The 26,506-nt window shown below is 41.7% G+C and overlaps 1 protein-coding gene across 5 annotated transcripts; it reads right to left on the bottom strand.

Annotated features, from left to right (window-relative positions):
• Positions 1-274: 274 nt before the first annotated feature.
• CNTROB (centrobin, centriole duplication and spindle assembly protein) lies at positions 275-26,408 on the bottom strand. Of its 5 annotated transcripts, none has more exons than XM_023556425.2 (19): positions 25,335-25,447; positions 24,194-24,282; positions 23,880-23,961; positions 23,069-23,225; positions 22,030-22,146; positions 21,697-21,813; positions 21,273-21,371; positions 19,991-20,227; positions 19,528-19,674; positions 10,001-10,134; positions 9,350-9,475; positions 8,964-9,126; positions 5,580-5,838; positions 4,401-4,537; positions 4,066-4,129; positions 3,751-3,921; positions 3,485-3,617; positions 1,957-2,029; positions 275-1,709 (listed from the first exon to the last, which is right to left on the bottom strand). In XM_023556425.2, the coding sequence occupies exons 2-19, from the start codon at positions 24,279-24,281 to the stop codon at positions 1,584-1,586; spliced, it is 2,430 nt and encodes an 809-aa protein (XP_023412193.1). In that variant the 5' UTR covers position 24,282; positions 25,335-25,447; the 3' UTR covers positions 275-1,583. The 5 variants fall into 5 exon arrangements, with proteins under 5 accessions (XP_023412193.1, XP_064127821.1, XP_023412192.1 ...); XM_010596591.3 differs by having other exon boundaries at positions 283-1,709; positions 24,198-24,282; positions 25,335-26,408; XM_023556424.2 differs by lacking the exon at positions 1,957-2,029 and having other exon boundaries at positions 278-1,709; positions 24,198-24,282; positions 25,335-26,408.
• Between the last annotated feature and the right edge of the window lie 98 nt (positions 26,409-26,506).

The raw sequence follows: 26,506 nt of genomic DNA, 5'->3' as shown, positions 1-26,506 counted from the left end.
TGGTAGTCTTCAGTGAAGGAACAGACTCTTTTTAATGTGGGTAAAATAAATAAATAAATAAAAATTGTCTTACTATAATTAATTCACAAAATGGATAGTCAGCTTTGTGCTCTTTTCTGATTTTGTTCTGGAGAGTGGTTTGGGGAAATATTCTCCAAACTGTCCTTCACATCAAGAAAAATGGAGGCAGACTGGAATCCAGAGGATAATGAGATAAGAGTGGGTGTTCATTTTACCAATTTTTTAAAAAGGTATAAAACTATCTCCTCTCAATGATAATACTGTGTCATAAACTGGAAGGGTTTGGTCAAATCAATTTTATGCACTTGAAGTAAAAACAGAAAAGCTAAAATTTCCATAGGTGGGTAAACAGGGCTCGAAGAGTCCACCAAGCCCAGAGCTATTCCTGCAGCAGTTTGCCTTTTGCTTCTTTGCTTATACTTGCCAGACAGCACAATCCTAAGCAAAACTGATGACCAAGTTTTCCTGGACATAGTTGGGCCAGGAAAACCCTCACAATTGCTGATCATAAGTCTATCTTTTTTTCCTTTTCCCTTCCCCTGGGGGCTAAAAAGGTACTTTTAGGTGGGAGTGAATAAGTGCTAAAAGTTTATTAATATACAACATTGTGGGTAAGTCTATATCCTATCCAGGTCTATTCTGGATCTCATCAAATAATTAGGATCAAATAGAAGGGCCTCCCCCTCCTCACAGAATCCAATGCGCTCTGTCCCTTAAACACCCATCTAGGACAAGCCCTTCCGAACTGTCTTTACCATCACCACCTCACAAGCTGGAGGACTGTGTGTGGGTCCCAAGGCGCCGTCTTTCAGTTTCTCTTAAATTCTACCCTTTGCTTCTCAGTGTGTGTACTATGAGGTTGGGGCCTTTCTCAGTTTCATGAGGATGTCCTTTTCTCCTCTAATATTTGTTCATTTTGGTGAGCACTAGGGTGGAAGTTTTGTAAACATGGCTCTTATTTCTCACCAGCACCCTAGTTTTTGTCACATGTTTAAAGCCAGAAGAGAGTGAAGATTACAGCCATAACATGTCTGCTGGCTGTGGCAGAATCTGTAAATCAGAGTCTGCTGAGTGTGACTGAAAGAATTATCTGCTCTCCAAAGAGAAAACTCTCTCCCCAACAATCAAGATTTTACTCAAAATTTTATACAATAACATATCCTTTTATTAAGTTTCTTCTTTCTGATTATTAAAATAATACATGCTCATTTTAGAACACTCGAAAAATATAGAAGTATATAAAAAAGAAAATAAATACACTCATAATTCCACACCAGCCAGAGTTAATCACGCTATAGGCTTTACTCTTTACACATGAAGCCTGAGCCTACCAAACCACCTACAGCCTAGTCAACAACACAGAGTGCCTTCTTTCAAAGCATTCAAGTCTATTCCCACAGAATAAAACATACAAAAACATACTCATACAGAAATTTCTTTACAAAGCAGTTTCCTACAAAATTTCCATTTTCCAAATTCCCATGCGTCAGAGACTCTAATACAGACCAACAAGCATTTATTAAAATAATAATAGAACAGAGAAGAGAAGAAAGGGCAAGGGGCTATCTCCAGATTCCTCCCCGACTCCTCACGCTAGTAGGGGCAGGGTGCCCACTTTTCTTCCGTCCTGGAGGTTTTTCAGTCTTAGGGACTGTAGGAAGGCGGCGAGGGACAGCCTGGGAGGGAATCTGAGAGTTGAGGGAAAAAAAGAAGAAAAAGTCAGTGTCATCGCAATCCCCAACTCCACTGAGGAAAGGCACAGGGCATGGAGAGACCCAGAATTGACAAAAGGGAAAGAACATGCTGCAAAAAATGGGAACAGGAACTGGAGGTCAAGCAACGGAGAAACAAAGCCAGGCAGCGAATGCACACAGCTGAAGGAATGGTCAGTAAGAGCCCTTTTATTTCCCTAGTCCCTGCCCACCGTTCCCTCACCTCTTTCCGGGGGATCTCGCCCAAGCGGGAGTCTGTGTTCCTTCGGGGAACATTATCCACTTGGCCATCAGCCCTGCCACACAAATCAAGGGTATGGGGATTGGCGGAGCTATTTCCCCCACTCTACCCAGCTCTGGATAGAAGAACTATTCCCCAATTCTGTCTCTTAAGAATAAGACCTGAGGATGAAATGGGAGACTTAAGTAGAAGCAAATAATGAGTTGTACTAGATAGTTACAATCCTAGGATCCTGAGTTCTGAGTTATAGGATAAAGAGAGGAAAAAACCGAAGTAGGAAGACATGGAGAAGAGATTTTTTTTTTGTCTTAAAAGTAGGAAAGAAAAAAGCAGTAGAAAGACAGGAGCAATATTCACAATAGCCAAAAGGTGGAAACAACCCAAACATCCATCAACAGATAAACAAAATGTTGTATATCCATATAATGGAATATTATTTAGCCATAAAAAGGAATGCAGTTCTGCATTTTAATCAGATTCTATAGAATCATCCTGATCAAAAGGTAGAAAATGCAGAACAGAATTTCAAATTCTCAGAGACTCCAGACTTTCTGGAGCCAGGGAGGCTGGATGAACACCTAAAATTATTGTCTTGAGATCATCTTTAAACCTCAAACCAAAAATATCCCCTGAAGTCTTCTTAAAACCAAACAATAGTTTAGCTTAAGTAATAAAGAATATCTTCCTGGTGCATTGTGCTCTTTCAAGGTCTATCTATGTGGGATCAAACTGACAACAGCAACTCAAAAGATTAGGTAGGAACCTTAGCAGGCAGAGAGTTTGCATTAACGGAGGAGGAACAACTCAGAAAAGGAGGGTGAGAATGGTCGCACACCTCGAAGAATGTAATCAGTGTCATTGAATTGTACCTGTAGAAACTGTTTAATTGGTGTATGTTTTGCTGTGTATACTTTCAACACCTACAACAAATAAATAAAATTTTTAAAAAAAGGAAATGAAGTTTAGATACATGCTATAACATAGATGAACCTTGAAAACACTATGCTAAGTGAAAGAAGTCAGACATAAAAGAAATATTGTATGATTCCATTTATAGGAAATATCCACAGAAACAGAAAGCAGGAAAGTGGCTACCATTGGCTGGGGGAGAGGGGAGTGGGGAATAACTCTTAATGAGGTTTTATTCTGGGGTGATGAAAATGTGTGGGAACTAGATGGAGGTGGCAGTTATACAACATTGTGAGTGTACTAAATGCCACTGAACTGTTCGCTTTAAAATGCTGAATTTTATGTTATGTGAATTGTACCTCAATTAAAAAAAAAAAAAGCAGTAAAAAGGAAGAGACAAAAGGTGGCAAGCAATGAGAGATGTAGAAGAGAAGGAAACTTGTTGATATGTGTCTCACTCATTTTCCTATCTATAAACAGAGAAAAGGATCGACCCAGTGAATAGTACACCACACTCCACTCTTCCCTGCCCGATCCATTTCCCTCCCCATAATCCAGATTCCATTCTCCTAACCCTTCCTCCTCCCTCCCGGGCATGTACCCGCTGTGTTCCAGCCTCTTCAGGTAGTGCAGCAGACCCTCAGCAGGCAGTGTCCCCCACCCCCGAGCTTGGTATAGTCGCAACAGTTGAGATATCTCCATCAGCTGCCTTGGGGACGGCAGCCCATCTCCACCTGAGAGGCATATAAATAATGGGCATTACCCTACAGCTGCTCTCCCCAGCCCTCATCCCGTCTCCCTAGGAGTCTGGAAGAGCCCGAGGTTCCAGATACTCGTGCCACACCCAGTAAACCACGAGCTGCTTACCTCTCTCTGGAGAGCCACCGCTGGGACCACTGCCTTGTGAATGGGTTGAAGGAAGCTCAGAAACCCGGAAAAGACTAGACGCCATGGCCAAGGGAACTTTAGTTTTATGGACAGGGGGTGGAAGGCGTGGCATCTGAGGGGCTTCCTCCCAAGATGGGACAGACAGAGAACCTAGCAAAAGGAAACAGATTCAAGAATAAGGCACTGGGGGAAAAGGGCCAAGGAAGCCCTACTGCCTACTGAAAATTCATCTAGATAACCAGTTCTCATCTTTTCCAGGCCCCAACCCCAACCTTCTTCAGAGTTGGAACTTACCAGACTTAGGGGGCAACAAGTCAACAGAGGGGTTCTCACTGTTCTGAGGTACTGTCTCCAGCAGCTGGGGAGATAAGATAGTAAGGTTCCCTAGAGGACTGGTAAAGAAAGAGACCTAGGAATCTAAGGGAAGTAGAGGCTGGTGAAGTAAGAGCTAGGGTTGGTTGCCTATGTTCTAGAAGGGAATTCTAGAATAAGAAAGACTGGGACAGTAAGAAGGTGGAACAAAGTATTAGTACTAGAAAAGAGAGTGAAGGCAGAGTCCTAGATTCCCAGAGTAGAAAGAAATGAGGAAGGGGGAAAAAAAAAGATGATCTGGGTGGACCCTCCCTTACCTGGTGCAAAAAATGCTTGAGGCCATCCAGCTGAGAAGGGGGTGGCAGTCCTTGCTTTAGGAAGCCATCCCCATCGGTTCCAGGCTCTTCTTCAGGGAATGGCCGTTCTGCCCTGTGATCATGATCGAAGGCCCCAGCTGCAGAGGAAAGGGCCCCAGCTATAAGGTGAGATAGGGGTGTAGGTGTGTGTGTGTGTGTGCATGCGCGCACGCGTATGCACGTACACATGCACATGTGTGTTGTGGAGAAGGAGGTTTCTCTGCCAACTAACTCAACAGATGCCCAGAAAAAATGGGCCCATTAAATATAAAAGGGATGTCACAGATAGGAGAAGAAAAAGAAATTTTAAAAGAGCTGGGGGAGGAAGAGTTGAAGGACACTTGGAGGTGTCACAGCTAAATTCTAAGACAGAAGTACAGACAGAAGGAGAAAGCTGTAGTAAGCAGACTCTAAATAATAAATACACCATAAACTCCTTAAAGAAGAAACCAATATTCAGAATATTTTAGGATTAATAGATATGTTTTGGCCCCTTCATTAGAACACACGTTCACTCTTTCTTTTAATTATTACTACATAATTAAGAATTTTAAATTGTGATATAATTTACCTCTCATTCTTGATCCAACCTAGATAGTCACATTTGTGCCACAGAGAACACCCCTCGCCCACCCATGCCAGAGCTGACTAAACCAGGGGAGGATACCACACCCAAAGTCAGCCAATCCAGTGGATGGTTACCAACCCATCTGACTGCCTTTCTTCAAATTGGATCTAAGAAACACAGACACCAATGTCTCAATAAGGTTTCAGCGTCTTGGATGGAGTCAGTGGCATGGATGGTCAAAGCCATGTGGAGCAAGGGAGCGAAAAACTTGAGTGAGCAGAGAATGCTTGTCTACCAAGAGAAAGGTGCAATATGCAGGTAGAAGCAGTCAAAAGACCATGCAGGCCCAAAGAGAGAGTCCCTCTGTTACCAACTCTAGTTCTCATTAAGTCCAGCTGCGTCACATTTCCATGAGATCTTCTTCCCTTTATTTGAACTAACTTTAGTGGGTATCTGCTCCTTGCAATCTATGATCACTAAGACATCTGGGAAATCAAATGATCAAGTCCCAGACAGAAAGGAACCAATTAGTGGATGTAAGGAGAACTCCAATGACTTCTGTTCCCAGTTACCTGTGGATGGAGTAAGATCTGGCTTTGGTTCCAGGGGCTGGAAGGAATGCTGACTTTGGAAACTGGGACCCAGCAGGAGGCTAAGATCTGGGGAGGGGCTGCAGAGAATAGGAGGCACCCTAGGTAGCTCATCCCTTGTTTCCCGGCTCTGCTGCAATACAGGCTTCAGGGCCACAGCCACAGGAGGCATAGTCCAGATCCTCCTCTCCCCCTTCTCTGGTTCCTGAGGCCCAGGGCTGGAGGGACCAGTGGTAGGGACCTGTGCAGAAGGAAGAGGCAGAAAGAAGGATCAAAGTCAGTAGGCCCTGACACCAAAGCCAGATAAAGATACCATGAGAAAAGAAAACTAGACTAAATATAGATGCAAAAATCCTCGACAAAATACTAGCAAGCCAAATCCAACAGCATATTAAAAAAATTATACCTGAGCAGAATTTATCCCAAGAATGCAAGGGTAGTTCAACATAACAAAATCAATCAATGTAATAACCACATTAATAGAATAAAGGAAAAAATCACACTATCATCTTAATTGATGGAGAAAAGACATTTGACAAAATCCAACACCCTCTCCTGATAAAAACACTCAACAAACTAGAAATAGAAGGGAAATTCTTCAACACGATAAAGGGCATATATGAAAAACGCATAGTTAACATCATACTAAATGGTTAAAGACTGAAAGCTTTGCCCCTAAGATCAGGAACAAGACCAGGATGCCTGCTTTCATCACTGCTATTCAACTTTTGCACTGGAAGCTCTAGCCAGAGCAATTTAGGCAAGAAAACAAAAGGCTTCCAAACTGAAAAGAAGGAAGTAAGCTTGTTTCTGTTCACAGATGACATGACTGTATAGAGAGAAAATCCTAAAATATATATGCACACACAAACAAACATTAGAGCTAATAAATGAATTCAACAAAGTTGCAGGGTACAATATTAACACATAAAAATCAGTTGTGTTTCTATACACCAGTAATGAACAATCTGAAAAGGAAATTAAGAAAACAATTCCATTTACGATAGCATCTAAAAGCATAAATCACTTAGGAATAAATTTAACCAAGGAGCTGAAAGACTTGTACCCTGAAAGTTCTAAGATAATGCTGAAAGAAATTAAAAGACTGCTGAATAAATGGAAAGACATCCCATGTTCATGAACTGGAAGATTTAATATTGTTTAAATGTCAATACTACTCCCTAAGCAAACTACAGATTCAACACAATCTCTATCAAAATTCTAATAGTCTTTTTTGCAGAAATGGAGAACCTGATCTCAAATTCACATTGTTTTGGCTGCAAATAGCCAGAACAATCTTGAAAAAGAACAAAATTGGTGGACTCACACTTTCCGATTTCAAAATGTACTAAGAAGCTACAGTAATTAAAACAGTGAGGTGCTTGTATAAGGACAGACATATAAACTAATGGAATAGAACTGAGAGTCCAGAAGTAAATCCACACATCCATGGTCAAGTGATTGATGACAAGGTTGCCAAGTCTACTCAATGGGGAAAGAATAGTCTCCTCAATCAATGGTGCTAGGACAACTGGATTTCCACGTGTGGAAGAATGAAGTAGGGCCCTTACCTCATACCATATATGAAAATTATCTCAAAATGGACCAATGATCTAAATATAAACACTAAAACCATGAAATTCTTAGAAGAAAATACAGGGGTAAATCTTCAGTACTTGGCAATGGGTTCTTAGATGTGACACTCACAGCCTAACAAAAGAAAAAATAGAAAAATTGGACCTCATCAAAATTAAAAACTTTTATACATCAAATGACATTATCAATAAAGTGAAAAGACAACCTTCAGAATGGGAGAAAATATTTATAAATCATGTATCTGATATGGGTCTAACATCCAGAATATATAAAGAAATCCTACAACTCAACAACAAAAAGGCAAACAACCCAATTCAAAATCAGGCATAGAACTTGAATAGACATTTCTCCAAAGAAAATAAAAATGACTAATAAGTACTTAAAAAGATGTTCAACATTAGTTGTTCCAAAAAAACCAAACCTGTTGCCGTCGAGTCAACTCCAACTCACAGTGACCCTATAGGACAGAGTAGAACTGCCCCATAGGGTTTCCAAGGCTGTAATCTTTATGGAAGCAGACTGCCCCACATCTTTTTCCCACGGAGCAGCTGGTATGTTAGAATCACCAACCTTTCAGTTAGCAGCAGAGCACTTAACCACTGAGTCACCAGGGTCCCTTAATAACAACCTTACTTGAAATGTATTAGTAGTTAGGAAAATATAAATCAAAACCACAATGAACATAAAAAAAAAGTTGAAATGGTCAATGTTTTGTTGTGTATATTTTTTACAAAAAAAAAAAAGACACACACGATATATCACTTCACACCCATTAGATTGACTATTATTAAAAAAAAACAAACAGAAAATAACAAGTGTTGGCAAGTATGTGGAGAAACTGGAACCCTCATGTACTGTTGATGGAAATGTAAAATGGTGCAGCTGCTGTAGAAAACAATTTGGCTGTTTCTCAAAAAATTAGAATTACTCTATGACCCAGCAATTCCACTCCTAGGTATATACACAACAGAACCGAAAGCAGAGACTCAAAAAGATACTTGTACACCCAATGTTCATTGCAGCATTATTCACAATAGCCTAAAGGTGGAGACAACCCAGGCATCCATCAACAGATGAATGGATAACCAAAATGTGGTATATAGGTACAATACAATTCAGCCATAAAGAGAAATTAAGCTCTGATACACGTTTATAACATGGATGAAAACTGAAAATGTACGAAATGAAATAAGCCAGACAAATAAAAGGACAAATATTGTATGAGCCTACTAATATGAAATATCTAGAATAGACAATTACATAGACAGAAAGTAGATTAGTGGTTACCAGGGTCTGAGGGAGGAGGGAACAGGGAGTTATTGCTTAATGGGCTCTGAGCTCCTGTTTGGGGTAATGAAAATTTTGGAAATAAATAGTGGTGATGGCTGCACAACACTGTGAATATAATTAATACCACGGAAATGTGCACTTAAAATGACAGTTTTGTTATATTTACCACAATAAAAAAATTAATGCATATCTTTTACCTTACAATTCCATTTCCAGAAGTTTTATACATATACTTGCACAAAGACATATATTAATAATATTTACGGCAGCACTGTTTATACAAGCAAAACATAGGCAACAACTTAAATTGTCCACAATAAGTACTTGGTTAAATGAAAGGTTACCCAACAATCCATAGAAGGCTACGAAGACACGCAAGACGCCAATAACAGTGCCCTCCTTAAGAGGGAGTCGCACTACCAAGGAAAGAATCTGCAATACAACAACTCTGGGACACTTAGCTCAAGGGGCAAGGCCTACCGGGGCGTTTGGAGGTGGGTGAGTGGCGTTAAGCAGTTGGTTGGCCTCATCCCAGTGCGCCTGTAGCATGGCTTGGAGTCGTTCTATCAGCTCCACCCGCTGTTCCTCCAGCTGTTGGTTCCCACTCTGCAGGTCCCGCACTCGTGCTTGCTCTCGGGCCAGTCTGAAGAAAAGAGGGGAGAAGTGACTTGGGGCTTTATGGAAGCAAGGACTTGGGAAATAAGAGGAGCCAGAGTAGAAGGTCAGACATCTGAAATTATGAAAGGAGCTGGGAACAACTGAGCAGAGGACAGTCTGCCAAGGGCACAGCTCTTCACCACTCTCTGCTTTGGCTCTACCCACGGAAAGGGGCTGAGGCCTAAAAGGGAGACTCCAGGGACCAGGACCTGAGCTCATAGTCCTGAGCCACCTGCTGCTGCCGTTCCTCCCGTTCTGCCATCTCCACCTTGTACTGAGTCAACTGAGTGGACAGTTCCTGCTGGTGCTGTTCACTTAGCTCCTGCAGCTGCTTCCTAGGAGGGAAGAAAAGAGTACTGAGTCTGGAGACAGAAGTAATCAAGCAAGAAAAAGACAATGTACACATGTGAGAGCAAGCCAGACAGTCAGTCAGCCAGTCAGGCCATGGCACACGTGGGTTCAGGGAAGAGGTAAGGACAAAGCTGGTGTCTTGGGATGAGAAACAGAGACCAAGATGATGATTTATGGAAAGCAATTTTTTAAGAAGCATTTTCAGAAAAAAACTGGTAGGGGAGTAGGAATGAGGAAAAGAGCAGAAAGGGAAAGGGCTCAATCCCACAGGGGAGCTCTAGAGATAGTGTAGGACACACCTCAGCATTGTCCCCAACAAGGAAAATTTATATTCCTGCCCGCCTGAAGGCAGCCCTCCCACAGAGAGACTTAAGTGATGGCTTATGCGAGAGAGAGTAAAATGGGAGTTCGAGTACTTGACAATGGCAAAGGGATGCAAGGGGACATGGGCAGGCCTTACATTACCCGCTGAAGCTGGGGAGGAGCCGCAGCCAATGAGTCCCAAGTACCTGTGATGTTCCCTCAGGGAGGCTGCTTGCCGGAGGCTGCTCTCCTGAGCCTGTGCCAGCCGCTCTGTCACCCGCTGCTCCAGCTGCACGGCCAGCTCTGACTCCATCTGGATCCGCTGGCTTTCATACCGAGCCTGGGAGTGAAGGAAGGTGGTATAACATTACAGCCTTTTGTTTGGGCTTAGATGATGGAGGGTACAATGTAGACAAAATCCGTGTACCATTGTTCCCTCTCATATGTCTAAGGGATAAAACCCAGTGCCGTCAAGTCAAAAGGGATAAAGAACAAGAATTTTGCCACAAGGAGTGAAAGAGGTTTCCTTTCCTTATTAAACCACAAAGTACTCACATCTTATATGTACACAAAAGTGGAAATGATTTTAACGAAAGAAAAAAATGTTTTAACTCAAAGAAATGTTAGATGTAACAACCAAATCTGTTACATGTATCTGAGATAACATCATAGACAGTCTCTAGTACAGCACCTGAAATCGAGTAGGCACTCCATAAATGTCAGCGTCCCTTTCTCCTTAAAGGAGCCCTGTGGAACAATGGTTAAACACTCAGCTGTTAACTTAAAGGTCAGTGGTCTGAACCCACCAGCTGCTCCTCGGGAGAAAAGACCTGGTGATCTACTACTATAAAGATTACAGCCCAGGAAACCGTATGGGGCAGCTCCACTCAGTCATACGGAGTCACTAGGAGATGGAATCGACTCAACAGCACACAATAACAACGACTTCTTCCTTAAGCGCAATCAGTCTATAATTACTGTTGCCATTTTCTTACCTCATATTCCTTCTTCAACTCACTGAAATCTGATTTCTACTTATAGTACTTTACTGCAAAACCTTAATTTCTAAATCTAATAGTGGTTATTTCTCAGTCTTTATTTTATGTGATTTCACTGTAGCATTTGACACCCTACATCATCCTTCCTTCTAAAAACATTTTTCTCTTGGCTTTCCATGACACCACCATCTCCTGGTTCTCCTTCTACTCTAACTGCTTCTCAGTCTCGGCTGATTGCTCTTCCAGCTACCCATGAAGGTGGAATGTTTCCTTGACTTCTGTCCTTAGCCCTTTCTTCTGCCATATGCTAACACGCTTAGTCACTGATGCTTTTACATGTGTATCATAAACTTTGGGCATTTAGGCCATGTTTTTTGCTACCATTTATACCACACTACTTCCTCTTTCTCTTTAGTCAACATCTTTCATTCAAGCTTTAAGCCCATATACCCAGTAACCTACTAACCTACTCTATTTGGATACACCTCAAATGGAACATATCTAAATTAAGCTCATTTGGTTTTTTTACACTTAAACATAAAAGATGACAAGAAGAAGAGGAAATTAAACATTTAGCACAAAATAAGATATTAATTCAGATATGAATAAATAAATGTAAATGAATGTAATGCTCCAATTAAAAGGCAAGTATATAAAGGCTAAAAGTAACAAAGTTGGTAAAATATTTACCAGGAAAACTATATAAAAAAAGGTTGGCATAACTCTATTACTATCAGGCAAAAATAGACTCTAAGCCAAAAAGCATTACTAGCGATAGACACCTCATAAGGATGAAACATGAAATTTACCATGAAAGATACAGCAATTTAAAAATTTATATGCACCTAATATAACATTTAACATAGTCCCAAAATGTATAAAACAAAAATCAACAGACTAAAAGGATAAATAGACAAATCCATACTCAGTGAAATTTTAACAGGAAAAAATGAATAAAGATATAAGATGAGTAAACAGCACAATTACCAAAACAATAGACACATAGCAAAACTGCACCCAGGAACTATAAAATACATATTTGACCATATACTAAACCACAAAATAAGTTTCAAAATTTTTCAGAGAATTTAAACAATATAACAATACCATATCCTGTCCACTCATTTAACTCAGTACAAGGTAGAAACGGCAGAACGAGAGGAACGGCAGCAGCAGGTGGCTCAGGACTATGAGCTCAGGTCCTGGTCCCTGGAGTCTCCCTTTTAGGCCTCAGCCCCTTTCCGTGGGTAGAGCCAAAGCAGGGAGTGGTGAAGAGCTGTGCCCTTGGCAGACTGTCCTCTGCTCAGTTTGTCCTAGCTCCTTTCAAAATTTCAGATGTCTGACCTTCTACTCTGGCTCTTCTTATTCCCTAAGTCCCTGCTTCCTTAAAGCCCCAAGTCACTTCTCCCCTCTTTTCTTCAGACTGGCCTGAGAGCAAGCACGAGTGCGGGACCTGCAGAGTGGGAACCAACAGCTGGAGGAACAGCGGGTGGAGCTGATAGAACGACTCCAAGCCATGCTACAGGCGCACTGGGATGAGGTTCACCAACTGCTTAACGCCACTCTCCCGCCTCCCAACACCCCGGTGGCTCCAGCAGCATCTGCCTGGTCCCTGCCGGAGCCAAGCACAGTGGGATAGGGAACACAGATGGGTGCTGGAAACCCTCCCCCTGCCACCCCGGAGCTAGGGCAGAAGCAGCCCTGGATAGCTAGTGAGAGACAGATCAGATCTCCATACTTAGCTAAGCATGTCAGCTAGTAGGGATTCCCGAACTCTATTATAACCTTATGAGACCACAGAGGTATATACGGTCGGACTTTGCCTGAACAGACGTTAAGTGACATATACCTGTTAGTTAAATATCTTCCCACAAAGAATATCCATATGAATTCCATAAAATAGTCAAGAAACATATTAATTCAATCTTTCAAACTATTCCATAGTATAAGAAGAGAGGAAGTAAATTTTCATATTTCTAGCAATGGCAAATTAAATGATTAACTTTCCTGCTGAAAACAATGAAATAAATTGAAATTTTTTTTTAAAATAAATCTTCCTAAAAAGCATCAAAGAGATAACAAAACTGTAAGGTATCATTAGGCCAAAGGAAAAGGAAAATGAGAACCTAGACAGTTCAGCAGGTTAGCAAGCCCGGTAGCTAGCCACTTTTGCCCTGAAGGCATCTGCCTACCCTACAAAATTAAAAGCTTTGTTTTGACTGCCTTTCAGGGCAAAGAAACAGAAATCAAAGTCTAAGGCTCACATAAAGTGGAAAGTTAACAGGAGACCCTCCACACAATAAATTAGAACCTCCAATAAGTTTCATCCTCAGAGTGAAGGTGAACCAGAAGTAAAATGGCCCACACAAAATTAAAGTTCATTTGAATCATCTAGGAATCTCAACCTTTGAAATTTTGCTTTAAAATGCTCCTGGACCGGTAGTATCCATCAAGGCCTGGCAGAGGCAAATGCAAATATTTTCTGGAGCCAAGTATTTTCATGGTAGGCCTCAAATTATTCCAATAATTTTTCAAAAAAAAGGTCTAGCACACAATCAAAAGTAATTAGTACCTAAGGAAGCTAGACTCCATGAAAGCCAGCAAAACAAGAAACAAAAAAAGACTCTTAAATAGTTTAGATATTAGAATTATCATTCACAGATAATAAAACTATGTTTATTGTTTTTAATGTAATAAAAGATAAGTTTGAAAATATCAGAGAACAAAAAACTATGAAAAACTATGATTTGAAAATAAAGACACAATAGTACATCTAGAAATAAAAAAATACATAAAATAAAAAACTCAGTGGATGGATTTAATAGTAGATTAGACACAGTTGAACAGAGAATTAGTGAAGTAGAAGAAAGGTAAGAAGAAATTATTCAGAGGGGGCATGAAAACACAGAAGGATGGAAAATATAAAATGGAGGATAAGTGACATACATACAGGGAGAAGGTCTAACATATTTAATCAGATTCCAGAAAGAGATGACAGAGACAATGGAGCAGAGGCAATATGCTGAGATATGACAGCATTTTTGAGACTGATAAAAGACACCATTCCTCTAATTCAAGAAGCCCAAAAAATTCCCCCCAAAAATAATTCTTCCAAAAATCCACACCAAGTGCATCCAAGTAAAGCTAATGAAAACTATGAAGAGAAAACTTTAAAAACAAAAGTGACCTACTGACAGCTGACTTCTCAACAGCAACAATGATATCTTTAATATGTTTAAATCACTGCCAACCTAGAATTTTACACCCAGGAAATCCTTTCAAAATTGAATGTAAAATAAGGACGTCCCTTATTTGTGGTAAAATAAGCAGATAAAATCTAAATAAATATTGACTTTCTAAAACAATTGACTTGATGGTAATGGGTTTCTTTTTGGGTTTATGGAGGTTTTTGTTTTTAAAATATAATTAAAACACATGACATAATAGCATATACCATATTTTTATGCAAATAACATGTGCTATGTTTTTTTGCCAACCACTGTACATGTTGTTGTAAAAAAATTATCAAATGTGCTTACAAAAATACCTCACGGTGGGAGGAAGCAGTTGGCAAGCAAATGTAGAAGGTGCAAGTTGTTTGCATAAAAATATGGTTAACTTGGAAGGGGGAAAATAGAGTTAAAGGGTTCCATGATATTTATAATTATTCTCAAAGGAGGCTAATGGTATTGATTATCATTAGGCTTCACTGAATTAACAATACATGTTGTAATTTCTAAGGCAACCACCCAGAGAAGCAGTGTGTATGGCATCCAAACTAGCAGAACCCACTGCCATCGAGTTGATTCTGACTCATAGCAACCCTAGAGGACAGAGTAGAACTGCTCCATAGAGTTTCCAAGGAGTGCCTGGCAGATTTGAACTGCCGACCTCTTGGTTAGCAGCCATAGCACTTAACCACTATGCCACCAGGATTTCCAAACTAGTAGAAGAGGGGGAAAATGATTTAAAAAAAAAAAAAAAAGGTCAAAATAAGACAAGAAGGGAGAGAAAAGAAACACAGAAAGAATGGGACAGAAAGGGCAAAGTAAGATGGTAGAATTAAGATCAAAATAGACCAGTAATTATATCATATGTAAATGAACTAAATATTAGTTAAAAGATAAGGATTTTAAGATCAGGTTTTTCATTAATTTTGGGGGGGGGGCGTTAAAAAAAGAGAAAGGGCAAATTAACAACATCAGGATTGAAAAAGGGAATATTACTCTAGGTCCTAAAAATATTACAAAGGGATATTATGAACAATTTTATGCCAATAGATTTATTTACGTATTTATTTAACTTTTTATGCCAATAAATTTGATAACTTAGATGAAACAGATAAATTCCTTGAAAAACACAATTTACCAAATTGACAGAGGAAGAAATATAAAATCTGAATTGTGCTAGATTTGTTTTTAAAAATAGAAACTGTAATTTAAAACCTTTCTACAAAGAAAATGCAAAGCCCAGATGACTTCACTGGTAAATACTTCTAAAAGCTTAAGGAATAACTAGAGTTAACACCAATTTTACACAAATCCTTCCAGAGAACAGAAAAAGAGGGACTACTTCCCGACTCATATGAGCCTAACATAATCCTTATCCAAACCTGACAAGGACATTTTAAATAAAGAAATTTCAGGCCAAAATTCTTTATGAATATCAAAACAAAATATTAGCAAATAGAATCCAGCAATATATATAACAAAATTTAATACATTATAACCAACTACAGTTTATTCCAGGAATGCAAGGTTGGTTTAACATTTGTAAATCAATCAATATAATTCACACCTTAACAGAATAAAGAAGTAATACCATATGATCATTTCAAGATATGCAGAAAAATTATTTAATAAAATTCAGGACTTGTTCATGGGAAAACTAAAAAAAAGTTGAACATACAAGCTGGGAACCTGATAAAGGACAGCTACAAAAATCCTACAGCTAACATCATGCTTAATGATTAATGATGAAATACTGAATGATTTCCACTAAAGCTGGAAACAAAGCCAGGATGCCTATTGCCACTATTAAAAACTGTATTGGAGACCTGAGCCAGTGCAATTAAAGCAAGGAAAAAAAAGTAAAATGATCGGAAAGTCACTATTCAACTTCAAGACTTACTATAAAGCTACAGTAATCAAAACAGGGTAGTGTTGGCAAAAGAATAGACAGATTAATGGAACAGAATAGACAGCCCATAAATAGAGTCACATAAATGTAGTCAACTGATCTGTGACAAAAAGAGCAAAGGCAATTCCATAGAGAAAGGATATTCTTTTCAACAAATGATCCTGGAACAACTGTAGAGCCACATGTTTTTAAAAAAAAAAAAAAAAAAGGAATCTAGACACAGGCCTTAGGCTTTAACAAAACTAACTCAAAATGGATTATAGACCTGAATGTAAAATGCAAAATAAGAAAATCTAGGTGACCTTGGGCTTGGCAATTAATTGTTATTTACTTTAAATATGTTATTGTGTTTTTGGTGAAAGTTTACACAGGAAACTAGGTTCTCATTTAACAATTTCTATACAAACTGTTCAGTGACATTGGTTACATCCTTCACAAAGTATCAGCATTCTCGTCATTTCTACTTTGGCTGTTCTGTTTCCATTAATTTAGCTTCCCTGTCCTCCTTAGCCTTCTCATCTTTGGTCTTGGGTAAGCATTAACCATTTGGTTTTACCTAGATGATTATTTTGAGAAGTGCAGTACCCACAGGTGATATTATTTATTTTATGGGCCAATCTGTGACTCGACTGAAAGGTGACCTCTGGAAGTGGTTTGAGTTCCAAGTTTAAAGAGTATCTCAGGGCAAGAGTCTTAGAAGTTCATCTAGTCTCTACTGGTCCAGTAAGTCTGGCTTTTTTTTAGGAATTTGAGTTTTGTTCTATATTTTTCTCCCATTCTTTCTGGGAGCATCTATTGAGAACCTGGTCCAAATGGTCAGTAGTGGTAACTGCGCACCATCTAGTCCTTCTGGTCTCAAAGTAGGTAATGTTGTTGTTTGTGTATCCATAGACTAGTTTCTTCTTTGAGTCTTTGGTATCCTTTTTATCTTTAGCTCAGGACAAGTAGAGACCAATAGTTGTATCTTAGATGGGCATTCACAAGCTTTTAAGACCCCAGGTGCTACTCACCAAACTAGGATGTAGAATATTGTCTTTATGGATTATATTTTGCCAGTGACTGAGCTGCCCCCACAAGACTATGGTCCTAAGCCATCAAACCCACTAGATGAATCCTGTGAGGTGTTTGGTTGCGTCTAGAAGTATCCATAACTGTGGCAATGAGTTCTCAGAATATAACATCAAAAGGAAAATTGATAAGTGGGGCTTCATTAAAATTAAAAACTCTCCTTAAAAGACACCATTAAGAAAATGAAAACACAAGCCAAAGACTGGGAGAAAATATTTGCAAATCATATATTTGATATTAGACTTATATCTGGATATATGAAGAATTCTCAAAACTCAATATAAGAAAACAAATAATGCAATAAAAAACAGGCAATTGCTGGTGAGAATGTAAAATGGTATAGCTGCTGTGAAAAACAGATTGGCAGTTCCTCAAAAAGTTGAACATAGAACTACCATATGACCCAGTAATCTCAATCCCAGGCATAAACCCAGAAGAAGTGAAAGCAGGAACGCAGAGACCTGTACACCAGTGTGCATTGCAGCACTTTCCACAATAGCCAACAGATGAATGGATAAACAAAATACGGTATATACATGCAATGGAATATCAACTGAGCCATAAAGAGAAATGAAGTCCTGATGCATGCCACAACATGGATTAACCTTGAAGACATTATGCTGAACAAAATAAGTCAGCTGCAAAAGGACAAATACTGTATGGTTCCATTTATAGGAAATATCCAGAACAGGCAAATTCATAGACAGAAAGCAGGTGTCATGGATTGATTTGTGTCCCCCCAAAATATGTGTCAACTTGGTCAGGCCATGATTCCCAGTATTGTGTGGTTATCCTCCATTTTGTGATTTTCCTATGTGTTATAAATCATAATCTCTGCCTGTGGATAAAGAGGATTAGGGTGGGATGTAATACCGTTGCTCAGATCACATCCCTGATCCAACGTAAAGGGAGTTTCCCTGGGGTGTGGCCTGTACCACCTTTTATCTTACAAGAGATAAAAGGAAAATGAAGCAAGCAGAGAGCTGGGGACCTCATACCTCCAAGAAAGCAGCACCAGGAGCAGAGCGCATCCTTTGGACTCGGGGTTCCTGTGCAGAGAAGCTCCTAGTCTGGGGGAAGATTAATGACAAAGACCTTCCTCCAGAGCGAACAGAGAGAGAAAGCCTTCTCCTGGACCTCACGCCCTGAATTTGGACTTCTAGCTTACTAGACTGTGAGGAAATAAATTTCTCTTTGTTAAAGCCATCCACTTGTAGTATTTCTGTTATAGCAGCACTTGATGACTAAGACAGTAGGTAAGTGGTTGCCATTGGCTGGTAGGTACAGTGTTTCCTTTTGAAGTGATGAAAGTGTCCTGGAACTATATAGTTAGTGGTGATGGTGATGCAACACTGTCAATGTACCAAATGCCACTGAACTGTGAAATTTAAAATGGTGAATTTTATGTTGTGTGAATTTTACAATAAAAAGTAAATAAATTTGATGTCTACTTCTCATCATCACAAAATTTAATTCTACATAAATTGAGGACTTAAATGCAAAAAACAAAACTTTAAGACTTTTGGAAGAAAACAGAGGATTAAATACAGGTAAAATGATGAATTTTATTTTATGTGAATTTTACTTCAATTAAAAAAAATCAAAGGGCTAGCAAGATGGAAAATGATTTTCAAAGTATAATTATATCTGACAAATAATTTTGAGTATTGTTCTGTGCCAGACCATGTGCCATTATGGTGATTTCATTAGGAAATAAAACAAAAATTAGCCTCCTGGGTCCCCATCTACTCAAGGCATTACCAAACCAAACCTGTCAGCATCGAGTTGATTCACAGTGACCCTATAGAACAGAGGAGAATTGCTCCACAAGGTTTCCAAGGCTGTAAATCTTTACAGAAGCAGGCTGTCACATCTTTCTCCATTAGAGTGGCTGGTGGGTTCAAGTAGCCAGCCTTTTGGTTAGCAGCTGAGCGCTTAACCACTGTGCCACCAGGGCTCCCTCAGAGGAATAAACACAAGTTATTCAAATAATTCCGGAGCCCTGGCGGTACAGTGATCAAGAGCTCAGGCTTCTAACCAAAAGGCTGGCAGTTCAAAACCACCAGCCGCTCCTTGGAAACTCAATGGGGCAGTTCTAGTCTGTCCTATAGGGTCACCAGGAGTCAGAATACAAGTTATTCAAGTAATGAGAATTACAAAGCAGGCTATCAAGATTGGAATCAAATCTCTGACAAAAATTTTCACCTGCTCATACTCACCATGTGCGAGGTGTCTGAGTGTGGTGTCATTTCTTCAAAAATAACGTAAGATACCTTGAATAGATTTAGTCCATTTTCCCCTAAAAGTAACATTAGGTCAGTCTAACACATCATGGGAAACTGTCAGTCGGTGAGAACTGTCTCTGAGTTTAAGACAGAACACTATCCACACTACACAGAAACTGCTGATGGAATAAACCCACAACTTTTTTAAATCTGAAATGGTAGTGTTTGCCTTGACTGAGAGGTTGCTCCGCCCCGGAACTACCTCTCTCAACCAGAAAAACTCGTACGAGCCCTGCTCCTGACCTGCACCAAGCTCATTTCCAGCTGCAGGGCATCTCGCTCTCTCCGAGCTGTGTCCAGCTCTCCCTCCAAGCGCCGCATCTCAGACTGCACCAAGGCCAACTGCTGCTGGGCTTCCCGGGCTACCTGGGCTTCCCTCTGGGTGTTTCCCTGAGAAAGAGAAATCAAACTCAAGTACATACCTCATTTCCTGTCTCCTGGTTACCTCTGTTCCTCAATTCATCTCCCCATTTCTCTCTTGCTACTCACATTTGTCCAAACTCCCCATCTCTGTTTAATCCCACTCTGTGGCCTTCCGTGTATGGGACGCCCTAGTCCTTTCTGCTGGCCCTACACTCTCAATCTTGTTTCTCACATATAGTTCTCTCTCCATCCTTGTCCCCACAGCTTCCAACATCCCATCCCATTCAATTATTTTGTCCTTCATCTGTTCCCACTCCCCAATGCTTCCAACTGCTGCTTTTACCTTCTCCCTTTCCAGCTGGGCCTGGCCCTCCTCTTGCAGCGCCTGGTAGCGTTCCTTAAGCTGAAGCTCTTGCTGGGCTCGCGTCTGTCGCTCTACTTCTAGGGCAGCCTGAAGCATCTCCAACTGTCGATGGTCAGTGAGCTGACCCGCCCGAGCCTCATCCCGTTCTTCCTGCAGGGACCGGCACCGCTGCTGTTCTAGCTCCAAGCTCAAAGTCAGGGCTTGCCTTTCCTCTTCCTACAGCCCCAGGAGAAAACCAAGATCCTCAGCACGCTCTCAAGAGTCCAGCAATCTGCCCCCTCCCAAACAACGTGCCTGCTAAGAATCACGCCCCTTAAGATACAATAACTAACAAGCCCACAGGACTGTAAGTATAATACAGCAGATAAGAGCTCCTGTTCCTGAGTCAGACAGACCTGGGTTCAAATCTCAGTCTGAATGCCAGTTCTGTCATTTATTGTATGCTCTTAGGCACACATCTTCATTGGGGGAGATAATAATACTAGGATTAAAGTAAAAAGTGTTAAATAAAGTAAAAATTATCTTAATGGAGATGATAATATGAGGATTAAAGTTAAAAAAATGTATGTAAAGCATCTGGCACAGTGTCTGGCACATAGTAAGTACTGAATACACACAGTAGTATACAATAGCTATCACAATCATCATCAAAAGAGATTCTATGAGGACTAACAGAGCCAGCTGACAATCATGTAATCAATTAGCAAATCTACATCATCATCACTGTTGAATGTAGCCCATTAAGACTATCAGTACCAGCATGTACGTAGCAAGCGTATGTCACGCATGCAACAAATTCCAAACCTGGCTACTAACTCATATGGGTAATCACCTTATCATTTCAGCTCCAAGAAACTTAAGCCTTTTCCCACACCGTTTTAGGCTCTGCCCTAGACCAGAGTTCCCAAACCTGGCTGAACCAAACAACTTGGAAAACCAAAAATATTTAGGGTCTCAGTCTCACCATATGTCTACTGAATCAAAGACTCTAGGGATGGGTCCCAGGAATCTGGACTTTAAAACAATTCCTCAGGTGATTCTAATGCTCTGAGGGTACAATTTGCAGAGTCTCTCAACTTCTTGGTCCCAGAGCCCATTTATTGTAGAGTGTCTAACAGGACTAGTCTTCTGAGGAGTGTACTTTGGAAACACTGCCCTGCTGCAACCCACACTATAAACTTCCCCCAGCTACCAAGAGCCCACAGGTCTGTGAAAGCAACTAACAGTCTCCAATGGAATCAACCTACTCCAGCATTCTCACCAGTGTCTCTCTTTCCCGTTGCTGCAGTCTGGCACCTTCCTGCTCACGAGTCAGGGCCTCCATGGCTTCAGAAAGGCTTTGTTCCAGGCGGGTTACTGTCTTTCAGGGAGAGAGGAACATAGGACAGAGGAACTGCAGGAAATCCCTGCATATAATATGTTAAAAAGCATTAACAAGTTAACTAAATGACTTGGAGGCCAATGAGAAGACTACACGGTATGGGGAAAACTTGCAATGTGTCAACTCTGAAAGTATGACAGCAGAAAACAGTGAAGGGAAACAGGGGAGTAAAAGAGTTGGCAGGACAGCTACAGTGAGATCAAGGTCAATCTGTTGGGAACTCTAACTCTAGAGCTATTTCTGCCCCTTTCCATCTAGTGACCTGTGACCTAGGTTCTAATGCCATGTGACCCAGGTTGCTCACCTCCTGCTGCTTGCTTCTGGTGAGTTCAGCTGCCTGGCGTTCCTCCTGAAGTCCCCGAAGCACTTCTGTCCGCTCAGCTTCATGCCGGTTCCAGCCCTCCACCACGCGGGCCAGGGTCTCAGGAAGGACAAGTAAGATGGAATTTCAAAATAACTCATCCCTCCTTCCACCCAAAGGGGCAAGGTCAACAATCATCTTTTTCCAACAGTTGGTAGACACACCCCTTATCCCAGCTCCTAGCACATACAATGAAATGTGGGTAGGCCACCCTCTAATTTACTGTTCCTTATGTCCTCCATGAAAAGGCTCACCCACATCTTGCTACCCTGGTACCTTGTCCAGTTGTTCAATCATGATGTCTTTCTTGCGGTCAGCAGCTATAGCCACGGCTAACTGCTGCTGTAGCTCTAGCACACGGGTCTGCAGGTTCTGAATATGGCGCTCACAATGCTGGGAAGAAGGGTGAGGAGTCTGGGTCTTGTTCATCCTTAGTCTGACCAAAGCCCTAGACTCTCCAGCTCCTCTACAGGGAAATGGCTGGAGATAGGGCGTCTCCAGCCCCCAGAAACAGAATACAGTTGGACAGGGAAAATCAGGGATTCTGGAGCAGATAGCCTAAGATATCCAACACTTTCATCTACCTTCTCAGGAAACAAGTGCTCAGCTTCCAGGCTCTTCCCTTTCCTGAATCTCCTGAGAAAAATTCCCATAAACCCTTTGGCAGGGGTGCAGTAGCCTATGCTGCAAAGAGTGGGAAGGTACTCCTACCTTAAGCAGCTCACTGGACTTGGTCATTGAACATAGTAAGGAAAAAGGGAAAAGCCTCTCATTCATGCCCATGAAGTTTAAAATAGCAAAAGAGTGGGTTCCAGAATGACAGCCAATGATTTTGCCATTTCCTCTGCCTTGTCCCCTTCAGACATTAAGGCTGGGGCTCACACCAATAGCTATAAAGCCTCTGCACCAGCTAGCAAAGTTCACTGTTCGTTCCACAAACACTTATGGAGTGCTTCTATGAGTTAGGTATCTTCCAGACCCTAAGGAGACAGTGCTGAACAAGACAGACAAAGTAGTGACCCTCATGGAGCTTAGATTTTAGAGGGGAGAAACAAACTAGACATACCAGACTTGATAAACTATATGAAGGAAATTAACAGAGGGATTTGACTGAATACCTAGAGATGAGGTGGTGTCATTTTAGACGTTTCATTGTTAGGTGCTATCGAGTCAATTTTTGACTCATAGTGACCTCGTGTGACATTTTAGATAAGAGTGGTCAAAGAAGGTCTCCCTGAAGAGATAGCTGAGCAAAGTCCCAGCTCTCAGGTCTTTAACTCTCAGCCCTTTTCAGCACTCTGGTTCCCTATCTCACCTTGCGGCGGGTATTCTCTGAATCCAACGCATCTCTCAGGCCCTGAAAATCCGGAGGATTGAGTGGGGGCCCTGGCCGAAGGCTGGTGTAGCGGGGAAACAACTCCTCTAGCGCTTGGGCTGAGCTAGATGGAGATAACTCTTGCAGAGGCCGGGTGCTAAGCAAATCAGGTAAAGAGTGTTAGGGTTGGGAAAGTTTTTGAGATCCACAGTCCAACTGTGATATTTTACAAATGAACAAAAACAAAAAAACTAAACCTGTTGCCATCGAGTCGATTTCGACTCATAGTGACCCTACAGGACAGAGTAGAACTGCCCCATAGTTTCCAAGGTGAGCCTGGTGGATTCAAATTGCTGGCCTTTTGGTTAGCAGGTGTAGTGCATAACCACTACGCCACCAGGGTTTCCTTTTACAAATGAGGAAACTAAAATCCAGAAAGGGCCAGAGACTTGCCCAAGGTCATAAAGTCAGCTGGTGAGAGAGCCATAAGGAGAACATAAGTTCACTGATTCACTCAATAGCACTATCTCCTCGGTACCACACTCCCTGCAATAAAGATCTCAGCAGACACAAAATAATTCTTCTGGAGGAAGAAGGAGTAGAATTTGAGAAAAAGGCAGGTATTAGAAAGAAAATGCCCATGTTCCTGAAGGGGCGAGAAGACAGAAGAGAACAAATGAAAACTGAAAGCTAAGGGACAAGATTCTTAGGTTCCCAAGAGGTATACAAACAGTAAAGGGAGAACTAGGGAATAGAACAGCTGGATTTCTGAGAAAACAAGCAAGCTAGGAGAACCTCAAGGGGAACTCACTTGAGTAAGGTGGCTGTGCTGTCACTGTCAAAAGAGTCCTCTTCCCGCCTCTCGGAGCCAGCACGCGGAGTAAAGGAGTCCCCTGCAAGCACCCAGAGGGACCACCCAACAGCCACGGTCAGGTAAGGACAGGAACAGGGACCACTTGAAGGAGAGAAGAGGTCTTTCTACCTCACTACCAAAAGCATGAAGCCTCTTCTCTTGAAATCTCATCTCTCTCACAGGTCTAGGTTTTCCTCCCTGTTTTCCTCTCTCTACTTTTTCCCAGTCCTTCAATCTAGGTTTTCCTTCATAGCTCTAGGGAAGGGGTTTACTCACGATAGGCCGTATCACGTGAGGTTTGGAGCATGCTCTGGAGTTGACCCCGGACATTTTCCATCTCAAAGATATGCCTGGAACCATCCTAGGAAAAAGCAATGCAGAAATCAGATGCAACCTGTGTAATTTATAGTCTACCTACTGCCAGGGTAGACGGCACTCAAAAATACCCAGAAAAACAAACCAGTTGCCATCGACTAGATTCCAACACATGGTGACCTCATGTGTCACAGAATAGAACTACACTCGATAAGGTTTTAATGGCTTTCTTTCAGAAGCAGATTGCCAGGCCTTTCTTCGGAAGCACCTCTGCTGGCTCCAAACCACCAACCTTTCAGTTAGTAGCTGAGCACTTAACCATGTGCACTACCCAGGGACTTCTAGATAGCACTCAGTCCCCCCTTAGGCCAAGAATCTTTGTCTCAGCATCTGGGAAAGCCAAAACAGAATTGATCTAATAACAGATATCGTAACCTTGATCAGAAATTCAAATACCTACAGAAGCAGGCAGATGGTGTAAATGAGTAAATGTGGCACGTATAAGGCAAGAATACTGGGGATTTTTGCCAACTAGAGAGCAAATATTCTGCCTAAAGACCGTAGCCCATCGGTTTTCAAATTCTGGAAGACTTAACACCAGTCTGCAAATTGGTGATGACATCTTTTCTATCCAGCACTAATAACTATCTTCTCTGTAGTATGTGTAACTGATTAAACTATGTTTTCATGATTAAAAAAACATGGCAAATTTCAAATAATACAATTATAAGTTTTGACCTGGAAGGATTTTAGCATATTCTGCTGCTGTTGCTGCTGTTCTTAAGTACCTAGTTCCCTCTTGAGATTGAGAAACCTTAACCCTACTCTCAGTGCCTACATCCCAGTCACGACACATTAACCTACTGCACAGTGCAGGTGTCTCTAACGGCAATAACAACAAAAAATACCTAATTTTCCAAATTTGATGTCTCATGCCACTCTCTCCCTCATAAACATTTGCTGCCAGGAAAAAGGCATGACTGAATTTGAAATCCACTAACAGGAGTTCAAATCTCAACAGTTTTTTTTCTTACCACCCCCGACCCCAAGACTCTGGAGTCTAGTACCCTAAAAGTCCCCAAGACACACATCCCTCACCTTTTTCTTCAAGTTGTTCTCCAATCCGACTGACAAGCTTCGATTCAGCTCTTGGGCCAAGCCCCCTAACACCTCATGAGGAGGTGGGGAGGTGGAAGGTAAATATAGCTGGGCTCGGGCGGTGGCCTCTGCCTGCCTGCTGAGGCGCAAAGACGCATAGAGCTGGGAGGTCACCTCAGAGGACGCTTGGTTCAGTACAGGGGGGTCTGATGAATCACTCAGGAGATCCTCAGAATGGAGAGGTGAACTGGGGCTGGGAGCTGATGTCGCCATGAGTACAGGGAAGAGATAACTGGAGACAGCAAAGAGCTGGGAACCCCTGGTTCTGCTTTAGGAGAGCCGGGGTAAAGCACAAGAAGGAAGATTTGGGAGAATGAAAGAGTGCAAGACAAGGATCCTTGGTGATTCAAGGGTATGGAGAGTTTATGGTTAAAGGAAAGGTTTCCAAGGATTCCAGAGGCCATGAGAGAGGGCAAAAGCATTCCTTTTCATACGTTTTGGGAAGGGGAGTTGGAGGATGCAGAACGGAGGAGGTGAGGACAGAAGACCGGCAACAGCACCTCTTCCCAACTAGGAGTGGTGGAAGCTTCAGGGAGACAAACCTCGGTACAGGCTATCTATCCATCGTCAACTGAGCTCTTTAATTCTTACACCCAGAACGTGCCAAGTGAAACGGACCCAACTCCAGCAGGGGCCTAGTTTCTGTCTAGCTGCCTTATTTGCCCCCCAACTGGCTCTACTCTGAGACAGGCTGGAGCGGCGCGCTCCTTCACCCAGTTCTACCTAGGATCAACTCTCTTGCATACTCCCTCCTACCCCTCCTGGCGAAAGAACCAAAACAGGGCTTTCTCCCCGCCACCCACAAAGAAATCGTCTGAACCCTCACCGCCCTCAGACGTCTCCAAAACGAACGCCGCCCTCAAATCTAGTCTGAAATCCTCTAACCTCGAACGATCTCCACACCCCCAGTTCCCCCTTCACCCCCGATTTGCCAAGGAGGGGACAGGGAATTGCCCCAGTTCGGGAAAACCTAGCCGCCAGCCAGTCCCCTCGCGCTGTCCCCTCAAAACCGTTGATTGTCTCCCGCCCACCGTCCGCAGCCCCGCCTCGGTTCGATGACGTCACCGGGCCGCAAACTCGCACTCGCTGCAGCTCCGGTTGCTTCTGGAGCC

This window comes from Loxodonta africana, chromosome 18, assembly GCF_030014295.1.
Source record: "Loxodonta africana isolate mLoxAfr1 chromosome 18, mLoxAfr1.hap2, whole genome shotgun sequence".
Classification (NCBI taxonomy): Eukaryota; Metazoa; Chordata; class Mammalia; order Proboscidea; family Elephantidae; genus Loxodonta; species Loxodonta africana.
Note: the sequence above shows the minus strand (reverse complement) of the source record. Positions and strands in the feature narration are given on the sequence as shown.

What these genes read in the sequence shown, in the direction of transcription:
- CNTROB (XM_010596591.3), bottom strand. Translation starts at nt 25,607, where the DNA reads ATGGCGACATCAGCTCCCAGCCCCAGTTCACCTCTCCATTCTGAGGAT. An exon ending in CAGAGAATACCCGCCGCAAG is followed by an intron (nt 22,147 to 23,068) that starts GTGAGATAGGGA and finishes CCTTCTTCCCAG; the next exon opens with CATTGTGAGCGCCATATTCA. An exon ending in CCAGAAGCAAGCAGCAGGAG is followed by an intron (nt 21,372 to 21,696) that starts GTGAGCAACCTG and finishes TCTCCCTGAAAG; the next exon opens with ACAGTAACCCGCCTGGAACA.